Source organism: Balaenoptera musculus, chromosome 20 (assembly GCF_009873245.2).
Source record: "Balaenoptera musculus isolate JJ_BM4_2016_0621 chromosome 20, mBalMus1.pri.v3, whole genome shotgun sequence".
Classification (NCBI taxonomy): domain Eukaryota; kingdom Metazoa; phylum Chordata; class Mammalia; order Artiodactyla; family Balaenopteridae; genus Balaenoptera; species Balaenoptera musculus.
Genome location: NC_045804.1, coordinates 24,121,118 through 24,145,448, shown reverse-complemented (window position 1 = coordinate 24,145,448; position 24,331 = coordinate 24,121,118). Strand labels below are relative to the sequence as shown.

The 24,331-nt window shown below is 52.7% G+C and overlaps 1 protein-coding gene across 1 annotated transcript in view; it reads left to right on the top strand.

Annotated features, from left to right (window-relative positions):
• The window catches only part of ABCC3 (ATP binding cassette subfamily C member 3), a 42,832-nt gene that overhangs the window by 5,776 nt on the left and 12,725 nt on the right, over positions 1 to 24,331 (top strand). The window contains 21 exon segments of the mRNA XM_036838340.1: positions 5,759 to 5,935; positions 6,299 to 6,424; positions 6,632 to 6,769; positions 7,603 to 7,728; positions 7,984 to 8,045; positions 8,749 to 8,880; positions 10,096 to 10,287; positions 13,374 to 13,551; positions 13,648 to 13,809; positions 14,706 to 14,798; positions 16,018 to 16,221; positions 16,326 to 16,472; positions 16,889 to 16,976; positions 17,348 to 17,414; positions 17,645 to 17,771; positions 17,853 to 18,029; positions 21,846 to 22,013; positions 22,345 to 22,537; positions 23,497 to 23,611; positions 23,799 to 23,946; positions 24,045 to 24,252. Of these exon segments, the coding sequence (XP_036694235.1) occupies positions 5,759 to 5,935; positions 6,299 to 6,424; positions 6,632 to 6,769; positions 7,603 to 7,728; positions 7,984 to 8,045; positions 8,749 to 8,880; positions 10,096 to 10,287; positions 13,374 to 13,551; positions 13,648 to 13,809; positions 14,706 to 14,798; positions 16,018 to 16,221; positions 16,326 to 16,472; positions 16,889 to 16,976; positions 17,348 to 17,414; positions 17,645 to 17,771; positions 17,853 to 18,029; positions 21,846 to 22,013; positions 22,345 to 22,537; positions 23,497 to 23,611; positions 23,799 to 23,946; positions 24,045 to 24,252 (3,028 nt within the window).

The following is a 24,331-nucleotide window of genomic DNA, read 5'->3' as shown; positions in this document are numbered from 1 at the left end:
ACTAAGACGTCTGGCTTAGGTTTGATGAAGACTTGCCTCCAGCTGCTGTGCTGGAGGAGACTGCTAGGCCAGCGGCAGGCATGGAAGCAGGGAGGCCAGAGAAGGCGCGACGCCACAATCCATGTGAGAGTGTGGGGTGGAGAGAAGCAGTTGGATCCTGGATATATCAGGGAGATCCAAATGAAGATGCCTTTTTATAGATTAAAAAGAGTCGAATATAGCCCTTTCATATCGTTCAGCCTAATAATTTGAAGGTAGAGTGGACAGGATTTGCTAAAAGGTTGGGTGTGGGCTGTGAGAGAAAGAGAAAGAATCAAGGATGACTCAGAGGATTCCGGCCTGGAGAAGGAAAGCATTGCCCTGCATCAAGGTGGGCAGGTTGGAGAAGGGGGGACGGGCAGGATTTCCGTTCTGAACATGTTGTGCGTGACGTGTCCTGTCGTCGTCCTAGCAAGCAGTCAGAGGTAAATAGCCTAAGGACACAGGCAAGGACAGGTACCCACTGTCTCCTGGAGAGGGCTCTGCCCAGCTGGGACATGCGTATCTGAAGGAAAGGAGCCCAGGCTGGATCTCCCTGTGGGTCAAAGCAGTCATCTGGTCCTCCCAAGATCTCTTGATTGTTGCCACAGTGGAACTTGTTTATGAAACCAAAACAAGGTCCCGGCAGCCTCTGCTCAGTCACCTGCTTCCTCCAGTGTTGCCCTATTTGAGTCAAGGAGCTTTGCTGTTCATTCTCCCCCACTGCGGGGAGCTGGCTGGGATGCTGTCATTACTCCCATTAGTGTGGAGACTGAGGTGCAGGGAGATGAAGTCTCCAAAGAGGCAGCCCACACTGGGTCCTCTGCATCAGGGTTTCGTTCTCCTCGGGACCACTCCCTGCCTGCCTCAGAGAGCCCTGACCCTGACTCTGACCCAGACCCAGTGCAAGTGGTGATTCCTGGTTGTGTCTTTGAACTCAGGCTCCCGTCTACCTGTACACACTCTCCCTTGTCTGTCAACGCACAGACCTTGACTCACAAGGTCAATCTGGGCTGCTCCTCATACCTGGTCCTGTGCTGGGAGCTGGAAGGTGTGGGGCAGGAGAGGAGAGGAATAAGAGTAGGGCCCAGTGTCTACCCTGAAGGGTTCACATTGCTGTAGAGAGAGGATGTATTCACAGGTGCAGGTCCAAGCAGCACAGGGTGAGAGAGACCCCAGCTCAGTGCCATGAGGCCTGGGTGTCCGTCCCAGCTCCCAACTGCCAGGTGTCCTTGGACCTGTTGCCAGAGCAGGTGGAGCCTGCTTTTCCTTCTGCCTAATATTGTTCGTCGTCTTTTCTTTTGGAATAATGACCACGTAAGTGCTATAATAAAATGCTACTGAAACATAAGGGGTCTTGATCACTCTCAGCTGATAGTCACCTATCTGGCTGCTGAGAGCATACAAAATAAAGCAAGGAAAAGCCCGCTGGAGGCTGGGGCACCCCAGAAATGCTTTCTGTAGGAGTTGAAGCTCAGCTTGGGCCCAGAGAGGTTGGCAGTTCACTCCAGGCCCGAAGACCAGATGGTCAGAGTTGGGGGTGGCCTTGGGCCAGCTATCTGGATGGCAACTAAGTGGATGGGATTAACGGGCTTGCCAAGCGTTAAAGCAGGGTGCAGCTGCCCCTTGACAGTGGAATGGATAAGTGCGTGGGTCCATTCATACAATGGACCATGTGCAGAAATGGGGAGGGAGAATCCCCACTCACACTCAACGCCAAGGATGACACCCCCAAACGCAGCGCGGAGAGAAGAAGCCAGACATGAAAGATCCAGGAAATGTGTGATTTCCTTTGTAGGAAGGTCCCACATGGGCCAAATCACATGTTGCTGGAACTCAGAACAGTGTTGTCCTGGGATGAGGAGTGGCTTGGAGGGGGCGCAACAGGGGCTTCTGGGGGCTGGCAATGTCCTGTTTCTTGATTCTAGTTCTAGTTACACAGGCGTGTTCAGTGTGTGAAAATTCACTGAGGTGTATACTTAAGCTGTGTGTACTTTTTCTGTAAGTATACTATACTTGGCTAAGAAATGTTTTAAAGAGGAAAACAATATGGGCCAGGGCGTCTGTCTCCCCTCCCCTGGTACAGCCTGATCAGGCCTACAGAATAACCCGCCTCTGTGACCCAGTGCCCAGCCCAGGGCCGTGTGCCCAGTGCTTAGCAAGAGTCTTCTGGTCCTTAGCTCGCATTGCTTGAGCGACTACTGAGTACAGAGCTCTAGAATTCAAGATGTACGCAGTACAACCTCTGCTCTCTGGGGTTTGAGTGAAACGCCCCAAAGAAGCATGTCCCTGGACCTCATGCTCCCCAGGGGCAGGGACAGGTCTGTTCCGAGTTTGCCTCCCCCTCCGCCTGGCTCATAGCAGGCCTTTATCAGAACGTCATCAAGTGGAAGACATACTCCAGAAGGCGGCTCCCTCGTTAGGTGCTGACTTCAGAGCAGGAAGGGTGCTCAAGGTGGGAGAGGTGGGTCCTAAGCCGGGCCCACCACCCTTCCCTGTAGTTGTTGGGATCTTGACAAGTGGAAGAAATAGGGACCAGGCTGAGCGAAGGTGTAGGAGTGAGACTCTCAGAGCAGATTTAGAGTGAAGTGAGTTTGGCAGTGGGGGACGGGAGCAGTGGGAAGGCAAGGAGGGGTGCTTGGACTTGGCTCCAGGAGGAGCAGGAGCCCCTGCAGGTCTGGGGCCATGAGGCAAGGGGCACAACGCTGCCTTTCAGGAATCTTGCAGCCATGGGCAGGTGCTTTGGAGGCAGGGGCTGACTCAGATGGGATTAAAGACTGAGGGTAGGCTGAGGAAAGGGAAGCAGGGTGTGCAGACCACTCCATGAAATATTTTCTTAAGATGGGATAACTCAGGCACATAGATAGTCTAATAGTTCACATAGATAGATAGATAGGTAGGTAGATAGATAGTTCAAGGCCAGTTATGGGACTTGGATACCATGCTTAGACTTTGTCTTCTAGTCAGTAGGAAGCCACTGAAGGTTTAGAGGCAGGGTATAAAATTATCGTTTTGTTTATTCATTTATTCAACAAATGTTTAATTTGAGTTATTTAAGCAAATTTTTGCTGAGCACCTACTATGTGCCAGGCACTGCTCTAGGTACTTAGGATACATCAATAAATGAAATAAAGATTCTTTGCTTCAAGAAACACACATGCCAGCAGAAAGAGATGAGAGAAAACATAATAAATTTCTAAATTATGTAGCATGTTAAAAGGTGGTAGGTATAAGGAAAAGAAAAAGCAGAGAAAGGTTAAGGGAGTGGATTGGGAATGCTGGGGGTAGGGTGCAAGTGAAATATTAAACAGGGTGGTCAGCCTAGGCCTCAATGAGAAAGAGAGACTTAAGGATGTCTAAGGGAGGAACGTTCCAGACAGAGCAGCCAGTACAAAGACCCTGAGGCAGGAACATGCCTGTTATGTTCAGGAAAAGCAATGAGGCCACTGGCTGGAGTGACGTAGGAGAGGCGGTGAGAGAGGTCACAGGTTGGCGGGAAGGGACGCTGTGGGGGACCTTGTAGGCTCTTGTACGATGCGTAAAGTGGAGATGTCCAGTCGGCAGTTGGATTTAGAGTTGGGGATTTGGAGAGTGGTGGGGTAGAGAGGTAAACTTGGGAGTCATTGGCATGTAGTTGAGACTGGAAGAGATTGCCCTGGGGGTGAGTGCAAATGTAAAAGGAAATGGAGAAGAGGAAAGGACTGAGTTCCGGGGCACTCTGGTGCCAAGCAGGGGAACCAGCAAGGAGACATAGAAGGAAAGACCAGGGAGGAAGGGGAAGACCAGGAGAGTGTGGGCAGGGATCTGGGCCCATAGGGCATGGAAGGGAAGAGACTAGAACCCCGTGGAAATTGCTCGGGAAGAGGTGGGGGCCTGGGCTAGGCTGATGGCTGAGGGGCCAGGTGGGTGGGGCCTGGTGGGAGATGTTATCATCTCAGTGTTACCCTTGAAGAAACTAAGACCCAGAGAGGTGAAGGTCAAGCGTCTTGCCTAAGGTCACACAGGTATTGAAAGGGGTAGAGCCAGTTGTAGTGAACAATATTTATATAGTCCAAAAAGTGTGAACTGTGAATATTTATTTAACAAAAGCCTGTGATGTTTCTACACTGGAAGGTTGAGGAAGTTCAAGTGGAGAGAATGTAAGAGAGGTACAGCTTTAACTTCCAGAAAAAAAGAAAATAGTGATTATCAAATAGTGGTAGATCATGTAACAATATTAAAAGCAAATTGCTTAAAAACATAGAAGTAGCTACCAGAACAAGTTAGCATATTTGAACATACTTACCCCTAGAAAGTGGAACTAGGGGTGGGGAGTGATGAGGCAGGGTACCATTTTCTTTTCATTTACCTTTAGAATTATGTGCATGTTATAACTTTGACAAAAATAAAAATGACAATTATTTAAACTGGCAGTTAGAAGGTAGAGGGTTCTATCTTCTGGTGTTAAGAGTTGTCTCTAGGTGGATGGGATTGTGGGTGAGGTTTGGGGGTTTTTTTGGCTGCCTTGGGTCTTGGTAGCTGCGTGCGGGCTTTCTCTAGTTGCGGCGAGCAGGGGCTACTCTTTGTTGCGGTGCATGGGCTTCTCATTGTGGTGGCTTCTCTAGTTGCGGAGCACGGGCTCTAGGCACACGGGCTTCAGTAGTTGCAGCACGTGGACTCAGTAGTTGCGGCGCGTGGGCTCTAGAGCGCAGGCTCAGTAGTTGTGGCGCATGGGCTTTGTTGCTCCGCAGCATGTGGGATCTTCCTGGACCAGGGATCGAACCTGTGTCCCCTGCATTGGCAGGTGGATTCTTAACCACTGCGCCACCAGGGAAGTCCCTTTTTTTTTTTAGTTGTTTATATTTTATGAGCTTTCTGTAGAGACAGTCTAATACTTTGCGAGAAGGGAAAAAAAGATTAGTTCATCGGTGGCCTTGGGGGAAACAATCTTAGTAAAATATGTGTTTGAATGTGTTCCCCCATCTCTTTCCAGAAAAGTTCTTAGGTGCAAAGACAAAAAGCGGTCTTGTCTGGACTCAGTGGTTCCCTAAGACACGAGACTGTCAGTGCTAGAACCAGGACAGTTCTATGCAAACTGGGATGGTTGGTCACCCCAGCTTTGTTTACAAAGCTCTCTCCACATCCCCTTGCTCCTTTGAGTTCACACCCACTGAGGAGGTAGGTGGGGCAGGGATGGCCTCCCCCATTTTAAAGGAGAGGCAACTAAAGCTCAGAGAGGCTCCCTATCCCTTCCCTGGGAGAGCTTTAGAGAGAAAGTGGACTCTTCAACCATGTGCATATATTGCTTTGATAAAATTAAAAATTAATTAAAAATAAAAGAGCGGAAATCTAGAACGACAGAAAGCAGATCAGTGTTTGCCTGGGAGGGATGGGCTGCAGAGGGGCACAAAGGAACTCGTGGAATGGTGGATTATTCTATATCTTTATTGTGGTAGCAGTTTTGCAGGTGTGTACAACTGTCACTCATTGGATTGTGCACTTCAAATGGGTGCAGTTTATTGTGCTTAAATTAAACATCAATTAGAGAGACAGAGAGAAAATATGAGGAAATGGGGCGCCCTTAGCCTCCTGGAAGAGCTCACACTCGGGACAATGCCTGCTGGTTTGCACACTTAGACTTTCATGTTCACACACCTTCTGACCCCCAGAGCGCATGGCAGCTCTCTGGCCCAGCCCCCTCCCTGGAGCGTGAGCCCAGAGCTGTACAAGTCTGCCCCTGAATTCTTCTCTTTGTCCCCAGGACTCCAATCTGTCTGTGCACACAGACAACCCGGACTTCACTCCCTGCTTCCAGAACTCCGTGCTGGCCTGGGTCCCCTGCATCTACCTGTGGGCCGCCCTGCCCTGCTACCTGTTCTGCCTGCAGCACCGCCACCAAGGCTACATTGTTCTCTCTCGCCTCTCCAGGCTCAAGACGGTCAGGGGCTCAGGGCTCTCCTGCGGGTGGGACCAGGACCTAGGAGATTCTCCTTTTAATGGGTCCCTTTCCCCACCCTCAGTGACTGGTCTGGGTTCCCCAGCCTCACCCTCCCTGTGCTCAGGGCCATGGCAGCCTGCCAGCTGGGTCTGCAGCCCAGTGAGATAATCTCTGCTTGGGGAAGTTCAGTCAAGTTCTCCAGCAATGCTCTCCCCACCCTGGAGAAGCTTCTGGCCAGTGCCCAGCCCAGCCCTTGGGGGCAAGCCTGGGCAGGTCTGTTGGTTTCAGGAGCAAAGGCTCCTCCCCAGTGGGGACCATCCCTTTCTTTGGGAATGGAGTCCCTAACATATGCCCTGTTCATAGGCCTTGGGCGTCCTGCTGTGGTGTGTCTCCTGGACTGACCTCTTCTACTCCTTCCATGGCCTGGTCCACGGTTGGGCCCCTGCCCCCATCTTCTTTGTCACCCCCTTGGTGGTGGGAGTCACCATGGTCAGTGTGGGACCAGGGAATCTGGATTGGGGAGGATCTCCAGTGGGTTGTGGGATTGTGGTGGGGGAACCATGGGCTCTGAGGAGAAGGCTGGACATCTTAGGAGTGGGTAACCCCAGAAACATCTGGCCATGTGGCATGGGGAGGAATGGAGGCAGGTCCAGATGTGTGTGCTCTGGCCCAGCCTCTCCCGCCCTCCCTGCACAGCTGCTGGCCACCCTGCTGATCCAGTATGAGCGGCTGCAGGGGGTTCGGTCTTCGGGGGTCCTCATCATCTTCTGGTTCCTGTGTGTGGTCTGTGGCATCATCCCCTTCCGTTCCAAGATCCTTTCAGCTTTGGCACAGGTAAGCGGAAGAGAGGAACCTGCCAGGTCCAGTGCTGTCTAGGGATTGTCCCCAGAGCTCTAGGTCACTGCTGGGTCCCAGGCTCCTCCCTTCTGCCCCTCCCCAGCTCCCAGGACCTCCTCTGCTGTTCAGTCCTTTTTGTGTCATTCCCTACTTGTTGCATCTCTGCTGAGAAGCAGACTGGTGAGCGGGGTGAGGACCAGTGTAACCCAGGGGAATGCAGCAAGATGTGGCCATTGTCGGCTGTTCGTGGGAATGTAGCAGCTACCACCAAGTGCAATGTCTGTTCAGTGAGAGCAGGTGTGCAGACATGAACAGTTCTGGCTTTCCTGGAATCCTGTCGTCTTGTTCTCCCCCTTTTTCCCCACCTCCCTCAGTTCCTGGCCTTCCTCTTGATCTTCAGTGGTGGGTGGGGGTGGTTGGAACACTGGGGATCAATCTAGTGTCTCCCTATTTCTCCATCTCAAGAGGAGGCAATCAAGGATATTCATAAGAGCACAGGCTGGGAACAACCCACTTACTCTTTGTGATCTTGGGCAAATTCCTGAACCAAGAGTCTCATTTCCTCAATTGCAAACTGAGTATCATAAGATTTCCTACCTGTTAGGGAGGGTTAGACAAGGTGATGTAGATGAGCAGGGCAAGTCTCCACAGAACAGTGGACCCCCTGTGACCTTTCCCGTCTCTCAGAAGCCTCTGGGCAGGGGGACCCAGGTACCCACTTTTGCGGACTTCTACCCCAGAGGGGTCTGGTGCCCCAAAGGACTCCTTGGGGCAAGGACTGCAGGCCCAGGGCTTCCCAAGCTCTGATGTTGCTCTCCTTTCTCCCCCAGGGCAAGATCTCAGACCCCTTCCGCTTCACCACCTTCTATATCTACTTTGCCCTGGTGCTCTCTGCCCTCATCCTCTCCTGCTTCAGGGAGAAGCCACCGTTTTTCTCCCCCAAGAATATCGACCCCGTGAGTCTTAATGGAGGTGGGTGGTAGTGGGGGTGCCACAGCCCACTCCTCAGCCCAGCCCTCACCAGCATCCCCCGTCCCTTCCAGTTCATTCCGTCTTCATGTCACCTCCACAGTGTGCAAACTAGGGCTTGCACACTGAGCAGGAGTGCTTCCTAGGAGCAGGAAGGAGCGAGGCACCCTCCTCCCTCTGCTCTGCCTTGAGAGGGTGGTGTGCACTCCTGATTTCCCCTGCCCCACTCTTGCACCTTCTAGAACCCCTGCCCTGAGGCCGGAGCTGGCTTCCTCTCCCGCCTGTCTTTCTGGTGGTTTACAAAGTGAGTTGGCTCTTCCCCAAGCCTGGGGGCCCGGGGGAGGGGGAATGGGGATGGATAGTTGGGGGATGAGAAAGAGGAAAGGGAGCAGGCCAGGAGTTCAGGGGCCTGAGGAGCTGTGAACCCCAGTGGGCATGGGCCAGGCGAGGGTTGGGAAACCTATCTGTTTGGGCTGGGGGCTGAGTACAGAGGCCGGTCCTGGCCCAGTTCTGATCCCAGGGCACAGGCCAGACCTGTGTCTGGCAGGCCTTGGGGACAGGCCTAGGGTCCTAGAGGGAGACCATAATTAGTTCCCAGCTATTTGGTCAGGGATAAGCTTGCAGCTGCCATTTCCTTGGGCGCCCCTCAGAGCAGCTAGAGCAGGAGGATTGTGTCTGTGACCTGGGTGACAGCTCATTAACCATATTGTACTGAGGAGGGTCCTCGGGCTGGGGCTCCATCCAGCAGGCCTTGTCATCCCCCAGGGCCGCAGCCAGCATGGATTTTGTCATCAGGGCCCAGGAGTCAATGGGGCATCTGGGAAGGAGTGAGAAAGGGCTGGAAGTAGGAACTTGGGGTGGGAGGCAGTGACGCCCATCCTGCTCACTGTTGGAATAAAGGAACACTTTCCTTGGCCACAGCTCCCTGGGGACATCCTCCTCTCTGGAGACCCTTGTCCCCAGGCTGCTGAACTCTGACCCAGGGTGGTGCTGCCCGTCTGCTCCAGGTTGGCCATCCTCGGCTACCGGCGGCCCTTGGAGGAGTGGGACCTCTGGTGCCTGAACAAGGAGGACTGCTCCCACGTGGTGGTGCAGAGGCTGCTGCAGGAGAGGAAGAAGCAGCAAGAGCAGGCAGCGCGGTGAGGCCCCCCTCCTCCCCCGTCCCCGCGCCCCCCCACCCCAACCCCTTCATGCAGCCCAGGTCTCCTGCAGGAGAGGCTGGTAGACCCAGGAGATCACATGGCTGGGCGTGGGGAGAAGAGCAGGTGCAGGTGGTCCTGGGGTGGGCAGCTCAGGCCTGGGTCAGCTCTCCCAACGCTACTGATGCTGGAGAATGGCTGACACTTTCATAGCACTTACTCTGTCCCAGGCATTGTCCTTATCGTGCAGACTAACTCGGTTAATCTCCGACAGCTACTGTGCAGGTTCTATTGCCTTTGTGTTCCAGATGAGGTCACTGAGGCACAGAGGTTTGATGATGCACCCAAGGTCCCCTAGTTGGTGGTGGCAAAGCCAGAATCCACACCCAGCTGTCTGGGCCCACAGCACTCACCACTGCACTGCCCTGCCTGACTTGAAGGGTAGATTCCAGGGACTTCCCTCAGGAGGGGAAGGGGCCGGGGGAGGAAGGTTGAGGCCAGCGCCCCCTCTCAACCTTGCTTCCTGCGTGGAGGCAGGGGCTGGAAGAGATGACCCTCTGGCTAAGGGCCTGCCCACTGGCAGACTCTCTCTGACCGACTACCCAGCCGAGAAAGCTGAGGCTCTGAGTCCTCCTTCTTCACCCCCCGTCCCCCCAGGACCGAAACCCCTTCCACCCACAACCTGGGGCCCAGAAATCCCATGCTGGTTCCGTCTGAGCCTCTGATGGCCGACTGGCTGTGAAGGAACCAGGGACATGGACTTGGTCAGCAGTGTCTTGGGCTCATGGCTTGGAGCCTCTGGAAGACCTAATGGCCCCCAGTCTGCCTGCTGCATCCCCTCTCTGTCCCTCCATGCCACCTCCACTCCCTCCCTGCTCAGCTTGCCAGTGACTAGACCACTAGCCAGCCCCGCCCATGTCTCCCTTCTTGTCAGCGTCCTCCCTGGAGCCAGCCCTGGGGAGGCATGGAGAGGGCCACAGGTTGGGAATTACTGGGTGTATAGTCCTTGAGGAGCAGTTAAGGCACCCCTTCATATATCCTCTAGCACCTGAAGGCACTTGGGGATTCTCAGCTGGAAAGTCTCACTGTCCTTCCCCCTCCCAGTTCTGAGAGCCAAGAAAGCAGCTCCCCCTCCTACCTGCTCCTCGCCAGCCCCTTGGCTTCACGGGGCCCATGTGCCCATTCCTACCCACTGCTCCTTCCTCCCCGGACCAGACACCAGGCTGCGGAGGCTTCTGGGAAGAGACTGTCCAGCGAGGGTGAGGTGCTGCTGGGGGGCCGGCCGCAGGCCCGGGAGCCCCCCTTCCTGCGGGCCCTGATGGCCACCTTTGGCTCCAGCTTCCTCCTCAGCATGTGCTTCAAGCTGATCCAGGACCTGCTGTCCTTCATCAACCCACAGCTGCTGAGGTCTGTCCATGCTCCCTCCCACGCACCCCTTCCCGGGAAAAGAGGCTGGCTGGCTGGCCGGCCTTGGGGACAATGTGTAGAGAAAAGAGCGCCAGACCAGGAACCGAAGGGGCTATCCCCACTTTCTGTGTGACCTTTGGCAAGTGGCAGAGCCTCTGCACCTCATTTCCCCATTCACATCCAACTTATCTGGACCAAGTACAACTGCCAGGTACCCTGATGTATACGTTAACATCCATTCTCTCTTTAAATCCTCCTGACAATCCTACAGAGAGGTGCCCTTTTCCCGTTTTACAAACAAGGAAGCAGAAAAACGAAAAACAATCCAAAAAATGAGGAAATAGGAACTCAGAGAGGTGAAGTGACTTGGCCAAGGGTACACAGCTGGTAAAGATGGATTTGAGTCCAGGGCTCTGAACTCCATCTACGGTGCTCTTTCCAGATGATAGGCTCCGCCATCTATCACGTGAGTGGCTTGGGCTAGAAAGAGCTCTCAAATGAGGGGATGGAAAGGAGCTAGCAGCTGAGCCCTCAATCCTTTGACCCTCCAATCATGCATTTGTGCATTCATTCATTCAGTGAACATATTTTGAGCCCCCAGGGTCCCAGAATGGTGCCAGACACTAGGTATACAAAGATAACTCAGATATGGTCTTAAGGTCTTGTGGGAGAAACCAATGTGTAAATCTATTAGAGCACAGTGTGGGCGGAGGTGTACTTAGGTGTCTGAAAAACCCCCAGAGGAGCAAGGAAGCCAGCCTGGGAAGGGGCAGGGTACACTTGCCAGCCAGAGAGGTTATCAAGTTTGGAAGGACAGGCAATTGGCTAACTAGGTGAGGAAGGAGGGGAAGGTGCAGAGTCACAGAGGCCTGAAACAGCATGACTCAGGAACTCCAGGTACTTCTGAATGCTAGAGGGGGGTTGACCAAAGGGAGGGGCAGAACAACAACGGGAGAGAGGGAGAGCTAAGGAAATCCTTGAAAGATTTGAAGCCAGGGAGGGGTGTCTGGTTTGCATTCTGGAAGGATCCCCTGCCAGTAGTGTGGGGGAGGCAGGGCAGGGTGGCCACATGGAAGTGGGCCAACCAGGTCCAAGGAAAGTCCAGGTCAGGAATGAGACAGGATTCAGGAGCTACTCTCTGGAAATGAGTGTTGGTGCCGGGGAGGGGTGGGGGGGAAAGGTGACCTGGGTTCTGGCCTGGGTAGCTGGAGGATGATGGATCTTTTGCTGAGATGGTGAACTCAGCAGGAAGAGAGACCTGGGCCCTGGGCAAGGTGGTGAGGGGCATCTTGGCCATTTTGGGCCTGAGTTGCTGGTGGCCCCCAAGGGGAGATTCCCAGCTAGCTGGAGATCACGTTTGCAGAGCCATCGGGTGGAAGCCCAGGGTCCCATATCTGTGGCTAACCTCTCCCAGAGAGCCCGTGCAGAGGCCCCAGACGGAGCCCTAGGGCATTCTGACAGGTATGGGTGAGCAGAAGATTAGCGTGGAGGGGGCGAAGTTGGGAAAAGAACCCAGACTGTGGAGCAGGGCACAGAGAACCCTTCCGGGGGAAGGCGTGGCCTCCAGTGGAGCAAGTTGACCAGTAAAATAGAGCCTGAGGAAGGCAACGTGGAGTTTGTTGGTGACTTTGCCAAGAACAGAGGCTGCGACACAGGGGAAGGGCCTGAGAACAGGGTTTCTGCAGTGGAGACGGGGCCAGTGGAGGTCTAGAAACTTCCTATAAAGGTTTTTAGTTTTCTAGGGTAACAGAGTACCACAGACTGGGTGGCTGAAAACAGAAATGTATTCTTTCACAGTTCTGGAAGCCAGAGGTCTGAAATCAAAGTGTCGGTGGGTAGGTTCCTTCTAGAGGCTCTGAGTGAGAATCTGTTCCACGCCTCCCAGGTTCTGGTGTGCTGGCAGTCCTTGGCATTCCTAGGCTTGGAGCCTCATCCCTCCAATCTCTGCCTCCATCTTTGCATGGCATCCTCCTGTGTGTGTGTGTGTCTGTCTGTCTGCATCTGTGTCTCTGTGTGCAAATCTCCCTCTCTTTTCTCTTATAAAGACTCCAGTCACTGGATTATGGGCCACCCTACTCCAATATGACCTTATCTTAACTTGATTATGTCTGCAAAGACCCTGTTTCCAAATAAGGTCACGTTCACAGGTACCAGGGGTTATGACTTGAAATGTCTTTTGGGGAGTTACACCCAACCCACAGCAGAAGAAGCCTGGCCATGACTATGGAGGTTGCTCCATGGGGTCAAGGGGAGGTTTGTCCTAACATGGAAGAGACTTGGTCATGTCAGTCGGCCAAGGCACAGAGCTGCCAGTGGAGAGGAGGATACTGAAGACCGGGAGAAAGGGGGCCAACGAAGAAACGTGTTCCTGAGGAGGCAGGTGGGATCCAGGGCTTGGGAGGCAGGACCCGGCGTGGAAAGTTGAAAGGGCGCCTCCTGTCCTGAGGCAGGACAAAAGGAAGAGAGCAAGTGTTTGCAGGGAAGTCTGCAGTTGGCAGGGAGTTCTCGATGGGAAGATTTAAGTGGGCAGCTGCTGAGAGAGGTGGGGAGTGAGGACAGGTAAGAGGATAAGAGGTGAAAAGGACTGCGGGAGAGGAAGTAGATTAGGGCCCCGGAGAAGGTCACTGGGCAGCGTTGGAGACCGCTGATATTGAAGAGGATGGATTTGAGGGGCGAGAGTCTGTGTGGTCATGCAGTGGACTTCAGAGCCCTCGGCAGCCCAGAAGAAGGTGCAGGAAAGTCTAATCAATGGACATGTTGCACTGCTTCCTGCCACAAGGTCCAAGGAGGCAAGAAAGGCAGGCTGGTGAGGCAGGTGGCCAGAGGGTGATAAAGGGGTGGGTGGCGGGGGGCCATGGTAGGTAGGAAAGGAGGTGGAGGCAGAAAGGAGTAAGGATGGAGGGCTTGAGGCAGATCTGCGCCAAGTCCCCCTGGTCTGGGCGGGGGTGTGGAGGGCCAGCAGCCTCCACCTGAGAGGTTTCAGAGGCAGGGCAGAGTGGAGGCTGAGGGGAAAGGGGAGGGCCACAGTAGAGCGAGCAGACTGGGGGAGCCCTGCACACCCTCATGCCTCTCTCCTCACCTTGCAGCGTCCTGATCAGATTTATTTCAAACCCCACGGCCCCCACCTGGTGGGGCTTTCTGGTGGCCGGGCTGATGTTCGTGTGCTCCGTGATGCAGACTCTGATCTTACACCAGTATTACCACTGCATCTTTGTGATGGGGTTGAGGTTTCGCACGGGCATCATAGGTGTCATCTATAGGAAGGTCAGCTGGAGCAGGGCATTGGGGGGCTGGGGAGGCCCCTGGGGAGCTTTGGAGAGCCTCGCGGGCCCAGTCCATCACCCCGCTGTCCACCTGCAGGCTCTGGTCATCACCAATTCAGTCAAACGTGAGTCCACTGTGGGAGAAATTGTTAACCTCATGTCAGTGGACGCCCAGCGCTTCATGGATGTTGTCCCCTTCATCAACCTGCTGTGGTCAGCACCCCTGCAGATCATCCTGGCAGTGTACTTCCTCTGGCAGGTGACTCTTCTTTTTTTTGTTTTTTTAATATATTTATTTATTTATTTATTTGGCTCTGTTTGGTCTTCGTTGCTGCGCGCAGGCTTTCTCTAGTTGCAGCGAGCGGGAGCTACTCTTCCTTGCGGTGCGTGGGCTTCTCATTGCGGTGGCTTCTCTTGTTGCGGAGCACAGGCTCTAGGTGCACGCGCTCTAGGCACACGGGCTTCAGTAGTTGTGGCTCACGGACTCAGTAGTTGTGGTTTTCAGGCTCTAGAGTGCAGGCCTAGTAGTTGTGGCTCATGAGCTTAGTTGCTCTGTGGCCTGTGGGAATCTTCCTGGACCAGGGCTCGAACCCGTGTCCCCTGCATTGGCAGGCGGATTCCTAACCACTGCGCCACCAGGGAAGCCCTGGCAGGTGACTCTTGAACCCTGATCTCTGCCCCCTTCCTCTGACCTTCTCCTTCCTTCAGATGGGACAAGAGAGGGTTATTCTGGGTCAGCAGAGGGGTGGGGGACAGGACTGTGAGGATGCTGGTGTCTGCAATCAAATCTTTCTAGCCTGTGTGATAATCCTTCTCACAGAACCCAGGGGAGGGAAGAGGGGCTTGGAGGCAAGGTGGGTGTGACTCTGACTGTCATTGCCTATCTGTATTTGCCTTCCTGTGTGTCTGGACACCCTTCTATGTCTGCCTGTTTGTCCCTATCTCTTGTCATTATCTGATGGCTGGCTGTTTTTGCAAATGTTTTCGTCATTTCGGCTTTATCTGTATGTCTGCTTTTTGCTGTCCATCTGTTTGGCTGACCACCATCTTTTGCTTCTTGCCCGTCCCTGCATTTCAGGTCAATAGGCCTCTGTCTGTTGGGTTCTGTCTATATACTCTGTCTGTCTGTCTAGTGTATCTATTGTGCCTCCTCAGAACCTGGGTCCCTCTGTCCTGGCTGGAGTCGCTCTCATGGTCTTGCTGATCCCGCTCAATGGAGCCGTGGCTGTGAAAATGCGTGCGTTCCAGGTGGGTGCCAGCAACTGCGCTGCTCCTGCCTGGGGCCTTGGCCAGGTACCTGGCGGAGGGCAGTCACTAACCTGGGCCTTACCCACTGCCTCGCTCACTGAGTACGGATGGCTCCAAGCCACTTTCACAAACCTTAGCTTACTCTAGCCCCCAACCCTGAGAGGGTTTTAGAAAAATTCTCGTTTTGCAACTGAGGAACCAAGGCCCAGAGAGACGATAGCAATCTAGAATCAGGCAGAGCTGGGATTCAAACTTGCCTCTTCTGGTCTAATGAGAGTTTCTCCACCACACTGTAATGAGTGTAAACAGCCAGTCATTCAGTCCTTTATTTGCAAACATTTATTGATGTCTTCCCTAGCTTCCCACTGTACATAGAATAAATGACAAATTCCCTACCACCACCCACCAGGCCCCTGCTCACCTTTCAAGCCCTCACCCCCTGGGATATGGCCAAGTTTCAACCAGTATGGCCTTTCTTTTCTCCAAATCAACAAGCTCTGAATACCTCTGGGCTACCATACATACTGTTCCCTGGAGTGTGCTTCACCCTTCCTTCCTTGCCCAGTTCCCTCCCTTCCTTCACCTCCCAGCATAAACTCTGATTTCTCAGTCCCTACCCCATTATTCTCTCCCAGAATCCTGTAACTCCCATCAGAGTATGCATAATAATTTATTAAGTACTTATTCAGGCGGTTGTTTGTTTCCTGTCTACCTCACCTATCAGACTGTCAGCTTCATGATGGCCAGGGCCTTGAGTTGTTCATCATTATCTGCTCCACATCTAGCACATGGCCTGGCACATAATAGGCACTCAATAAATTGGGGTGAATGAATAGATTGATTTGGCATGCTGCACCCTGGGTTAGGGACTGGGGAACAAAGAGGAATAAGGGATCTATTCCCTCAGGCTCACATCGAGTTGAGGTAACATACGTGCACAGGGTCCCCTATGAGAACGTGCCTTAGAAACCCAGAGAAGGGGCAGAGGGTGCTGCCTGCGAGGGTCAGTGATGGGGCACTGAGGTTGGAGCTGGATTTTGTGCAGCAGAGAAGAGAGTAGGTCGGGCCGGGTATTCCAGGCTGGGGTGCAGCACAGGCTGGCAGGGAGGAGCGGTGAGCAGTCCGGCTGCCATGTGTGTGAGTGCAGGGAAGGTGTGAGCCCCTGTGGGTAGAGGTCTGGGGAGGGGCTCGGGGTGCGCACTTTCCACACTCTCCATAGGTAGAGCAAATGAAATTCAAGGACTCACGCATCAAGCTGATGAGCGAGATCCTGGGTGGCATCAAGGTGCTGAAGCTGTATGCCTGGGAGCCCAGCTTCTTGAAGCAGGTGGAGGACATCCGGCAGGATGAGCTCCGGCTGATGCGCCAGGCTGCCTACCTCCATGCCACGTCCACTTTCATCTGGATCTGCACCCCCTTCCTGGTGAGGCTCCCCTGCCTGGGCTGGCGTCCCGCCTCCTGCCTGGCCAGCCTGGGCCTCTGGACCCTGCAGACGCCACCCTGACACCCATCCCCACCACTGCCCAGGTGACCCTGACCACCCTCGGGATGTACGTGTCCGTGGATAAGAACAACGTGCTGGATGCTGAGAAGGCCTTTGTGTCCGTGTCCCTGTTCAACATCTTAAAAATTCCCCTCAACATGCTGCCCCAGTTAATCAGCAACCTGGCCCAGGTAATGCTGGATAGGGCCGGGGGTTCTGCTGGAGTTTGGGCAGGTAGATGGGGTCACTCAGGGTCAGGGGGTAATCAGGGAGAGTTACTGGAATCGGGGGAGGGCCATTTGGCATTATGAAGAATTGTTCCAAGTTGAATGAGGTCATTAGAGTCAGGGGCCATTTGGAGTCAGTGGAAGTCAGGTAAGGTCCTTGGAAACCCAAGTTCTGGAGACAGCCTCCTCTTACCAACTTGGACCCTGTCTTTGGCCGTGGAAACCAGCCAAGACTCAGTCATGGGAGGGGCCCTAGCACCAGCCTCTGGACCCTCAGGGGGCCCAGCCTCACCCAGGAAGTTGGGGGCCAGCAAGGGTAAGAGGAGATGGTAGAGGAAAAGCACAGCTTCCAGGGCTGACCCGCACCCTTCTACATGCAGACCAGTGTGTCTCTGAAACGGATCCAGCATTTCCTGAGCCAAGATGAACTTGACTCCCAGTGTGTGGAAAGAAAGACCATCACCCCAGGTCCAGACAGCCTCTACCTGGGCTGCCCTTGCCCCAGCCACTGCTCCAGAAAATTCTCCGTTCCAAGCTTTTAACTTCTCTCTTGTGACCCCCTTTTCTTCATCCTCTTTTCGTATCTGCTCTCACTCTGTGCCCGCCTTCTTCTTCTTCTGGCTCTTTACTTTCCTCTCGTCATCCCTCTCCAGGCCTCCCCCACCACCTTCCTTCCCTAGGGTTCCCCCTGCTCCTCCCCAGGACTTCCTGTCTCCTCTCCCTCCCTCCCTCCCAAGATTCCCTGCCCTCCCGCTAGGGCTCCCCACACCCCTCCCCACCCAGGGATCCTCCTCCCCTTGCCCTGGGCCCCCTGACGCTGTACACCTCTGTCCTCCCAGGCTATACTGTCACCATACACAATGGCACCTTCACCTGGTCCCAGAACCTACCACCCACCCTGCACAGGTACCAGCTTCCCCTTCCCTTCTCAGCTGCCTAAAGTGAGCAAAAGGTCAGATCAATAGTGGAACCCAACCCCACTCTCACGCTTCAGTCTTTGGCCTGAGAAGCAGGAAGAGCCTCAGCTTGCCAGGGTGGTGTCTGAAAGGGAGGAGGGATTGGGTCTCCAGGTGGAAGGTGGGGGACCAAAACCCTGATTCCTCCTCTGACTGGGCTACTTGTCTTCTTGCCCCCAGCCTAGATATCCAGGTGCCAAAAGGGGCACTCGTGGCTGTGGTGGGGCCTGTGGGTTGTGGGAAGTCCTCCCTGTTGTCTGCCCTGCTGGGAGAGATGGAGAAGCTGGAAGGCAAGGTGTATATGAAGGTGAGAGGGGCAGGGACTCCTGGGAAGGGAAGCTTGGCCAGGCCTTGGGCAAACCCCGAGGTAACCTTCTCCTTGGGCCAGGGCTCCGTGGCCTACGTGCCCCAGCAGGCGTGGATCCAGAACTGCACTCTTCAGGAAAACGTGCTGTTTGGCCAAGCCCTGGACCCCAAGCGGTACCGACAGGCTCTGGAGGCCTGTGCCCTGCTAGCTGACCTGGAGGTGCTGCCTGGTGGGGGCAAGACAGAGATCGGAGAGAAGGTACAGCCTCCTCTTTCATCCTCTGGGGAGCTAGCACATACAGCTGCCCACCTCAATCCAGCCCAGGTCCAGATATGCATTCATTCATTCATTCACACATTCATGTAGTATCATGCCTAGCTGTGTGCTAGGCACTGGTGAAACAGAGCTATTACTGGGGGAAACTGACTTGTAAACAGGTAGGGGCTGTAGCATGTCCTGGGGGCCAGGCTGAAGACCTGTGCAGGGTACTGGAAGGCAGTAACGGGGGTCGTCTGCATAAGGAAAAGCATCACATTTGAGCTGAATCTTAATAGCTAAGGAAGAAGCTCTCATCATTCATCAGATTTTATTACATACCTACTATATGCCAGGCAATATTATGCAGTAGTAAATACACCAGACTAAAATCTCTGCCTTCATATAGCTTACATTCTACTGGGGGAAAGAGATGATAGCAAGATAAATCAGTAAAATATATAATATCAGATAAACGCTAAGGGGAAAGAATGAAACAGGGAAGGGATATAGGAATATGTGCAGGGTTGTATTGTTAGTGTGCTTTGGGAAAACCTCGCTGAGAATCGGAGACTTGACCAAAGTGAGGGAGTGGTCCGTATCTTCGAACATGAAGCCCTGTCTGGGACATTTGAGGCAGAGAGAGCAGTAAGTGCAAAGGCCCTGAGGCAGGAGTGTGATTGGGGCATTTAAGGACCAGCAAGAAGAACAATGTGGATGGAAGGAGCAGGGATGAGGAGGAGGAGATGCGGTCAGTGAGGTGTCCAGGCAACCAGGTCACATTGGGCCTTGGAGACCACTGTAAGAACTGTGGCTTTTACCAAGTGACGGAAAGCCTTTGAAGGTGTGAGCCAAGGGACGGTGGGTGGACTGGCATTTCTGTGCAATTTGGTGTGACTGGAGGTTAGAAGGGGTGTGGAAGAAACAGGGTAAGGTAGAGCCTTGAAGACTTTGATTAAGGTTTTGGCCTTTACCCTAAAAACCATGGGACATCAGTGAAAGTTTTTATTTTTTAATTAATTTGTTAATTTTTAACAGTCGCAAAATATACATAACATAAATCTTTAACTTAGAAATCCTTTTAGAAATCCTTTTACTTATATAGGTCAGTAGTGTTAAGTACATTCACATTGCTGTACAGCCAATCTCCAGAACTCTTTTTATCTTGCAAAACTAAAACTCTGTACCCATTAAACAGCAACTTTTACTTATCCATTCACCCATCAATGGACACTTGGGTTGCTTCCACCTTTTAGCTATTGTGACTAATGCTGTTATGAACATGGGTGTGCAAAGATCTTTTCAAGACCCTACTTTCAATTCTTTTTAGTACATACCCGGAAGTGGAATTGCTAAATCATAATTCTATTTTTTTTTATTTTTTGAGGGACTGCCATACTGTTTTCCATAACGGCTGCACCATTTTACATTCCCACCAACAGTACACAAGGTCTCCAACTTCTACACATTCTGGACAACACTTGTTTTCTGGGGCGGTTGTTTGGTTTTTTGTTTTTGTTTTTTGGTAGTAGTCATCCTAATGGATGTGAGGTGGTATCTCATTTAGGTTTTGATTTGCATTTCCCAGTGATTAGTAATGTTGAGCATCTTTTCATGTGTCTGTTGGTAGTTTGTATATCTTCTCTGGAGAAATGTCTGTTCAAGTCCTTTGCCCACATTTTATTCAAGTTGTTTGGTTTTTTGTTGTTGAGTTGTAGGAGTTCTTTATACATACTAGATATTAACCCCCTATCAGATATATGAGTTGCAAATATTTTCTCCTATTCTGAAGGTTGCCTTTTCACTCTGCTGATTGTGTCCTTTGATGCACAGAAGTTTTCAATTTTAATGTGATCCAATTTTTCTATTTTTACTTTTGTCGCTTGTGCTTTTGGTGTCCTATACAAAATCCAAAAAAATCATTGCCAAGTCCAATGTCATGAAACTTTTCCCTTGTGTTTTCTTCTGAGTTTTATAGTTTCACCTCTTTTTTTTATATACTAAAGATTTCAGTGTCTCAAAACAAAGACATCCTCTTACATGACTATAGTTGAGTTATCAAAATCAAGAAATTTATCATTAATACAGTATTATTATCTAATTCACTGTCTGACATTTGAAATGTCATCATTTGTCCCAGTAATGTCTTTTTTAGCTATTTTCTTTCCTGGTCTAGGGTTCAATCCAGGATCATGAGTTGCATTTAGTTGTCATATCTCTTTATTCTCAATCAATCTGGATAATTCCTCAGTCTTTGTCTTTTAGAACATCAACACTTTTGAAGAGTACAGGCCAGTTATTTTGCAGAATGTTTCTCAATTTGAACACGATTATCTCTGGAATATATTTTTTGGGGGAAAAACCAAAGAAGTAACGTTGTGTCCTTCTTGGTGCATCATATCAGGAGGCACATGGTGTCAGTTCATGCGTTACTGACAATGTTAACTTTGATCTCTTGATTGAGGTGGTATCGTTTACTGATGATTTCGTTTTATAACTTTCATTGATGATTTTTGCCTGAGTCAGTGTTTACTATGATGTTGGCCAAATGTTGATTTTATAACTCCATTCCTTCTATAGTTATTAGTTGGCTTATTACTTATTCATTAATTTTTTATATCAATATGGGCTCATGGATTCTTATTTGATTCAATGGGTTATAATCCATTACCATCATTTTTTATCTTGACGTTCAACTTGTCAGTGAAGAGTTTTAAGCAGGGACAGGAATTGCATTTTGAAAAGCTGCCCTGGCTGCAGTGTGGAGGGGCCCAAAGGCACAGGAACCAGTGAGGAGGCTCTCGTGGTGCCCTGGGGAAATGAGGGCCTGAGCCTGGCAGTGGGGATGGGAAATTTTTAAGTAGGAGTCCAAGATTATAGGAACCCAGAGTAGACCTCCTGATCTACGATACAACTCCTCCTTCCCATCTCTCCGGGACCCACACTGACCTCACACACACAAGCCTGATTTAGTGCCCAGAACATAGTAGCACTGGAGAAAGGCTGGTTGGTTGAATGCAGGCACGTTCACGCGTCTCAGTCACTACAGCTTCCATGTCCACCCCTTGCTTTTCAGCAGCTCCAGCTCCCACCCCACATTTGTTCTCCCCAGGGGTCAGTTTCTCAGGGTACCCCCCAAAGAGCTGGGCCTGTTCCAGAGGGAATGAGGAAAGCTGGTGGTAGGAAAGCAGGCTATACCTCTGGGGTCTGCCCTCTAGGCCCAGCCCTGCTGCTGTGTGCCTCAGTTTCTGCATAATGGGTTTAAGGAGTGAACTTACCTCCCCTCTGGTACGTGAATGATCTCAGGGTTGATAAATTCTGGGGTGGATGCTGGGTTTCCATCCTTGCTTTTGCCCTTAATAGTTTGGGACCCTGGACAAAGTCATTAACATCTTGAGCTCTAGTTCTTCATCTAGAAAGTGGGCTAATGATGCCTCCCTGGAAAGACTGACAAGAGGACCAAATGGGATAATTGTTATGAAAGTCATCTGCGAACCGTATGGTTGATGGGAGACTAAAAGTTCTATTAAGGACCTCCTGGGGATTTCCAGCCTCCCAGAGTATGAAGGTGGAAGGCAGGGAAACGAGCTGGGCCAGGAGAAGGATGTCCTTACCTGCCCTGGGAGGACTCTAAGAGCCACCACCCCTTCCTCCATGGCCTTAGAGCTTCCCAGGTACAGGACCAGGCATATGAAATGTGAATTTAGAGGTCTGCCTTTTTGAATGACAACAGACAGACACAGCCCTGTCCCCCTTGTGATGGCCTGACTCCCTTCTACCCAATATACACCTCTCACCTCCCTCCTCCAACCCATCCAGGGCATTAACCTGTCTGGGGGCCAGCGTCAACGGGTCAGTCTGGCCCGAGCTGTTTACAGTGATGCTGACATTTTTTTGCTGGATGACCCATTGTCAGCCGTGGACTCCCACGTGGCCAAGCATATCTTTGACCAAGTCATTGGGCCAGAAGGTGTGCTGGCAGGAAAGGTGAGGCCTCCCAGAGGCTAAGGGGGCTAAGGTGAGGTCTAGGGCCACAGGAGAAGACTGGTGGGAGGCCAAGGGGTTCGGGTGAGACCTGGAGGGATGGAGGGCCTGCGGAACAGGAGCATGGGCTGGGCAGTGGGGGAAACCTGGGGCGGGGGTGGGGGACGGTGCCCCTCAGGCACTGAGCCAGCTGCACTGAGCATAGCGTGAGCCCCTGATGTGTCTGCTCATGCTGCCGGCACACAGGCACCTCACACTCGCTCCGTGGCCCCGCGCTGTGCCAGGGGTGTGTGCTGAGGGCAGTGGGAGTGATAGCCTGCTGCCTTCTCCCCAGACACGGGTGCTAGTGACGCACGGCATCAGCTTCCTGCCCCAGACGGACTTTGTCATAGTGCTAGCTGACGGGCAGGTGTCTGAGATTGGCACTTACGCAGCCCTGCTGCAGCGCAACGGCTCCTTTGCCAACTTTCTCCGCAACTATGCACCTGGTGAGGGCAAGGAGCACCAGGAGGCCGACAGCAGGACCGGTATCTGCCATTCTTGGCCCTCCGTGTTTCCCTGCCCTCCCAGCTTCTCCCCTGTCCTGGAGCCTCTGAGTGTCTGTGGACAGGCCCAGTGTTGTACAAGGGAGGTTCTGGGGAACTTGGACCATCTGCGTGATGCCAGACACCACCAACAGGGAAAGTGAACTGGATAGATTCAAGTCCTTCCGCCTCATCTTCCTTCATGTGTCAAAAGGGCCTAAGGGCCCAGGCCCAGCTTGTACGGCAAAACTGTTTCACAGATGAATTGTTTAGTAAATATGCAAATGCTTGGAAAAGTCATTTATTTATCAACAAATATTTATGGAGCAATTACTATGTCCAGGCACTATTCCAGACGCTGAGACAGCAGTGAACAAACAGAAAAATCCCTGTCTTCATGGAGCATATTGAGACCCCCTTGTTGTCCAGTCCTGGCTCCCCAACCCCAGGCTCCCAGCTGGCTCACAGACCTTCTCCTGGGCTTTCTCGCCTACTTCCGTATATGCAGCTAACATGTCTCGAGCATTTACTAAGGGCTATGCCCCTTGCAAGCTCTTGACACACATTCTTTCCTTTAATCCTCACAATGACACAATGAAGTAGGTACTATTATTATCCCCATTTTACATGCCTGCCTAAACTCATGCGGTGAGGAAGTGGGATTTTAGCTCAGCCAGTCTGACTCTAGAGCCCAAGCTCCTGACCCTTATATTTGAATGCCCTTCTACGTAGTCCCTGATGGGAAGCTTTTCTTCCTGTCTAACCTAAGTCTTTCTTGCCACCCTTTTTCTTTCCAACACGAAATTCGTCATTTATTTTCTTGTTGTTCTTGCTGCCCTCTCAGTCCCTGTCCCCTTGCCTCTCGCTTGTCCATTCAGGCCTCGTCACTGGAGTGGGGCGGGGGATAGCAGGGGCTTGCGGGGTGAGCTAGCCAAGCTCTCCTTTCTGCCTCCCCGCTGCAGCCTTGGAGGACAGAGAGGATGAGGAGGTGCTGCTGATTGAGGACACGCTCAGCAATCACACAGATCTGACGGATAATGAGCCAGTGACATACGAGGTCCAGAAGCAGTTTATGAGGTGAGCACCCGCGAGCTCCCAGCCCCCGGGAGACGGTACCAGGGCTCCCAAGCCCTGACGGGAGGCGCAGGTGGGCGTTCTCCCTGATGCACCCCGGGCCTCCGGCTGCAGTCTGAACCTCCTCTGGGGCTCTGTCTGTGGCTGTGCTGGAGGCCTCCTCCCTGGGCCTGACCAGTTGCCTCCACAGACAGCTGAGTGCCATGTCCCTGGAAGGAGAGGGCCAGGGTCGGCCTGTGTCCAGGAGGCGCCTGGGTGCGGCAGAAAAGGTAGTGCAGGCAACAGAGGCAAAGGCGAGCCAGGTGCTGACCCAGGAGGAGAAGGTGGAGATGGGCACTGTGAGTAGGGTGGGCGGGGAGGGATGGAGGGGGTGGGCAGGCCCCTAGCAGTCCCGGGGCTCACCGGAGTCCTCTGTCCAACCGCTGTGGCCATGCAGGTGAAGCTGAGTGTGTTCTGGGATTACGCCAGGGCCGTGGGGCTCTGTGCCACGCTCGTCATCTGTCTGCTGCACGGGGGTCAAAGTGCGGCTGCCATTGGGGCCAACGTTTGGCTCAGTGCCTGGACCGGTGAGGCTGTGGTGAACGGCCAGCAGAACAACACCTCCCAGAGGCTGGGCGTCTACGCCGCCTTGGGAATTCTGCAAGGTGAGCCTGCAGAGATACCTAGAAGGGGCTACAGTGGCCCCTTCCTCATCTCTGGGCTGCTGGGTCCCCCAAACCATGC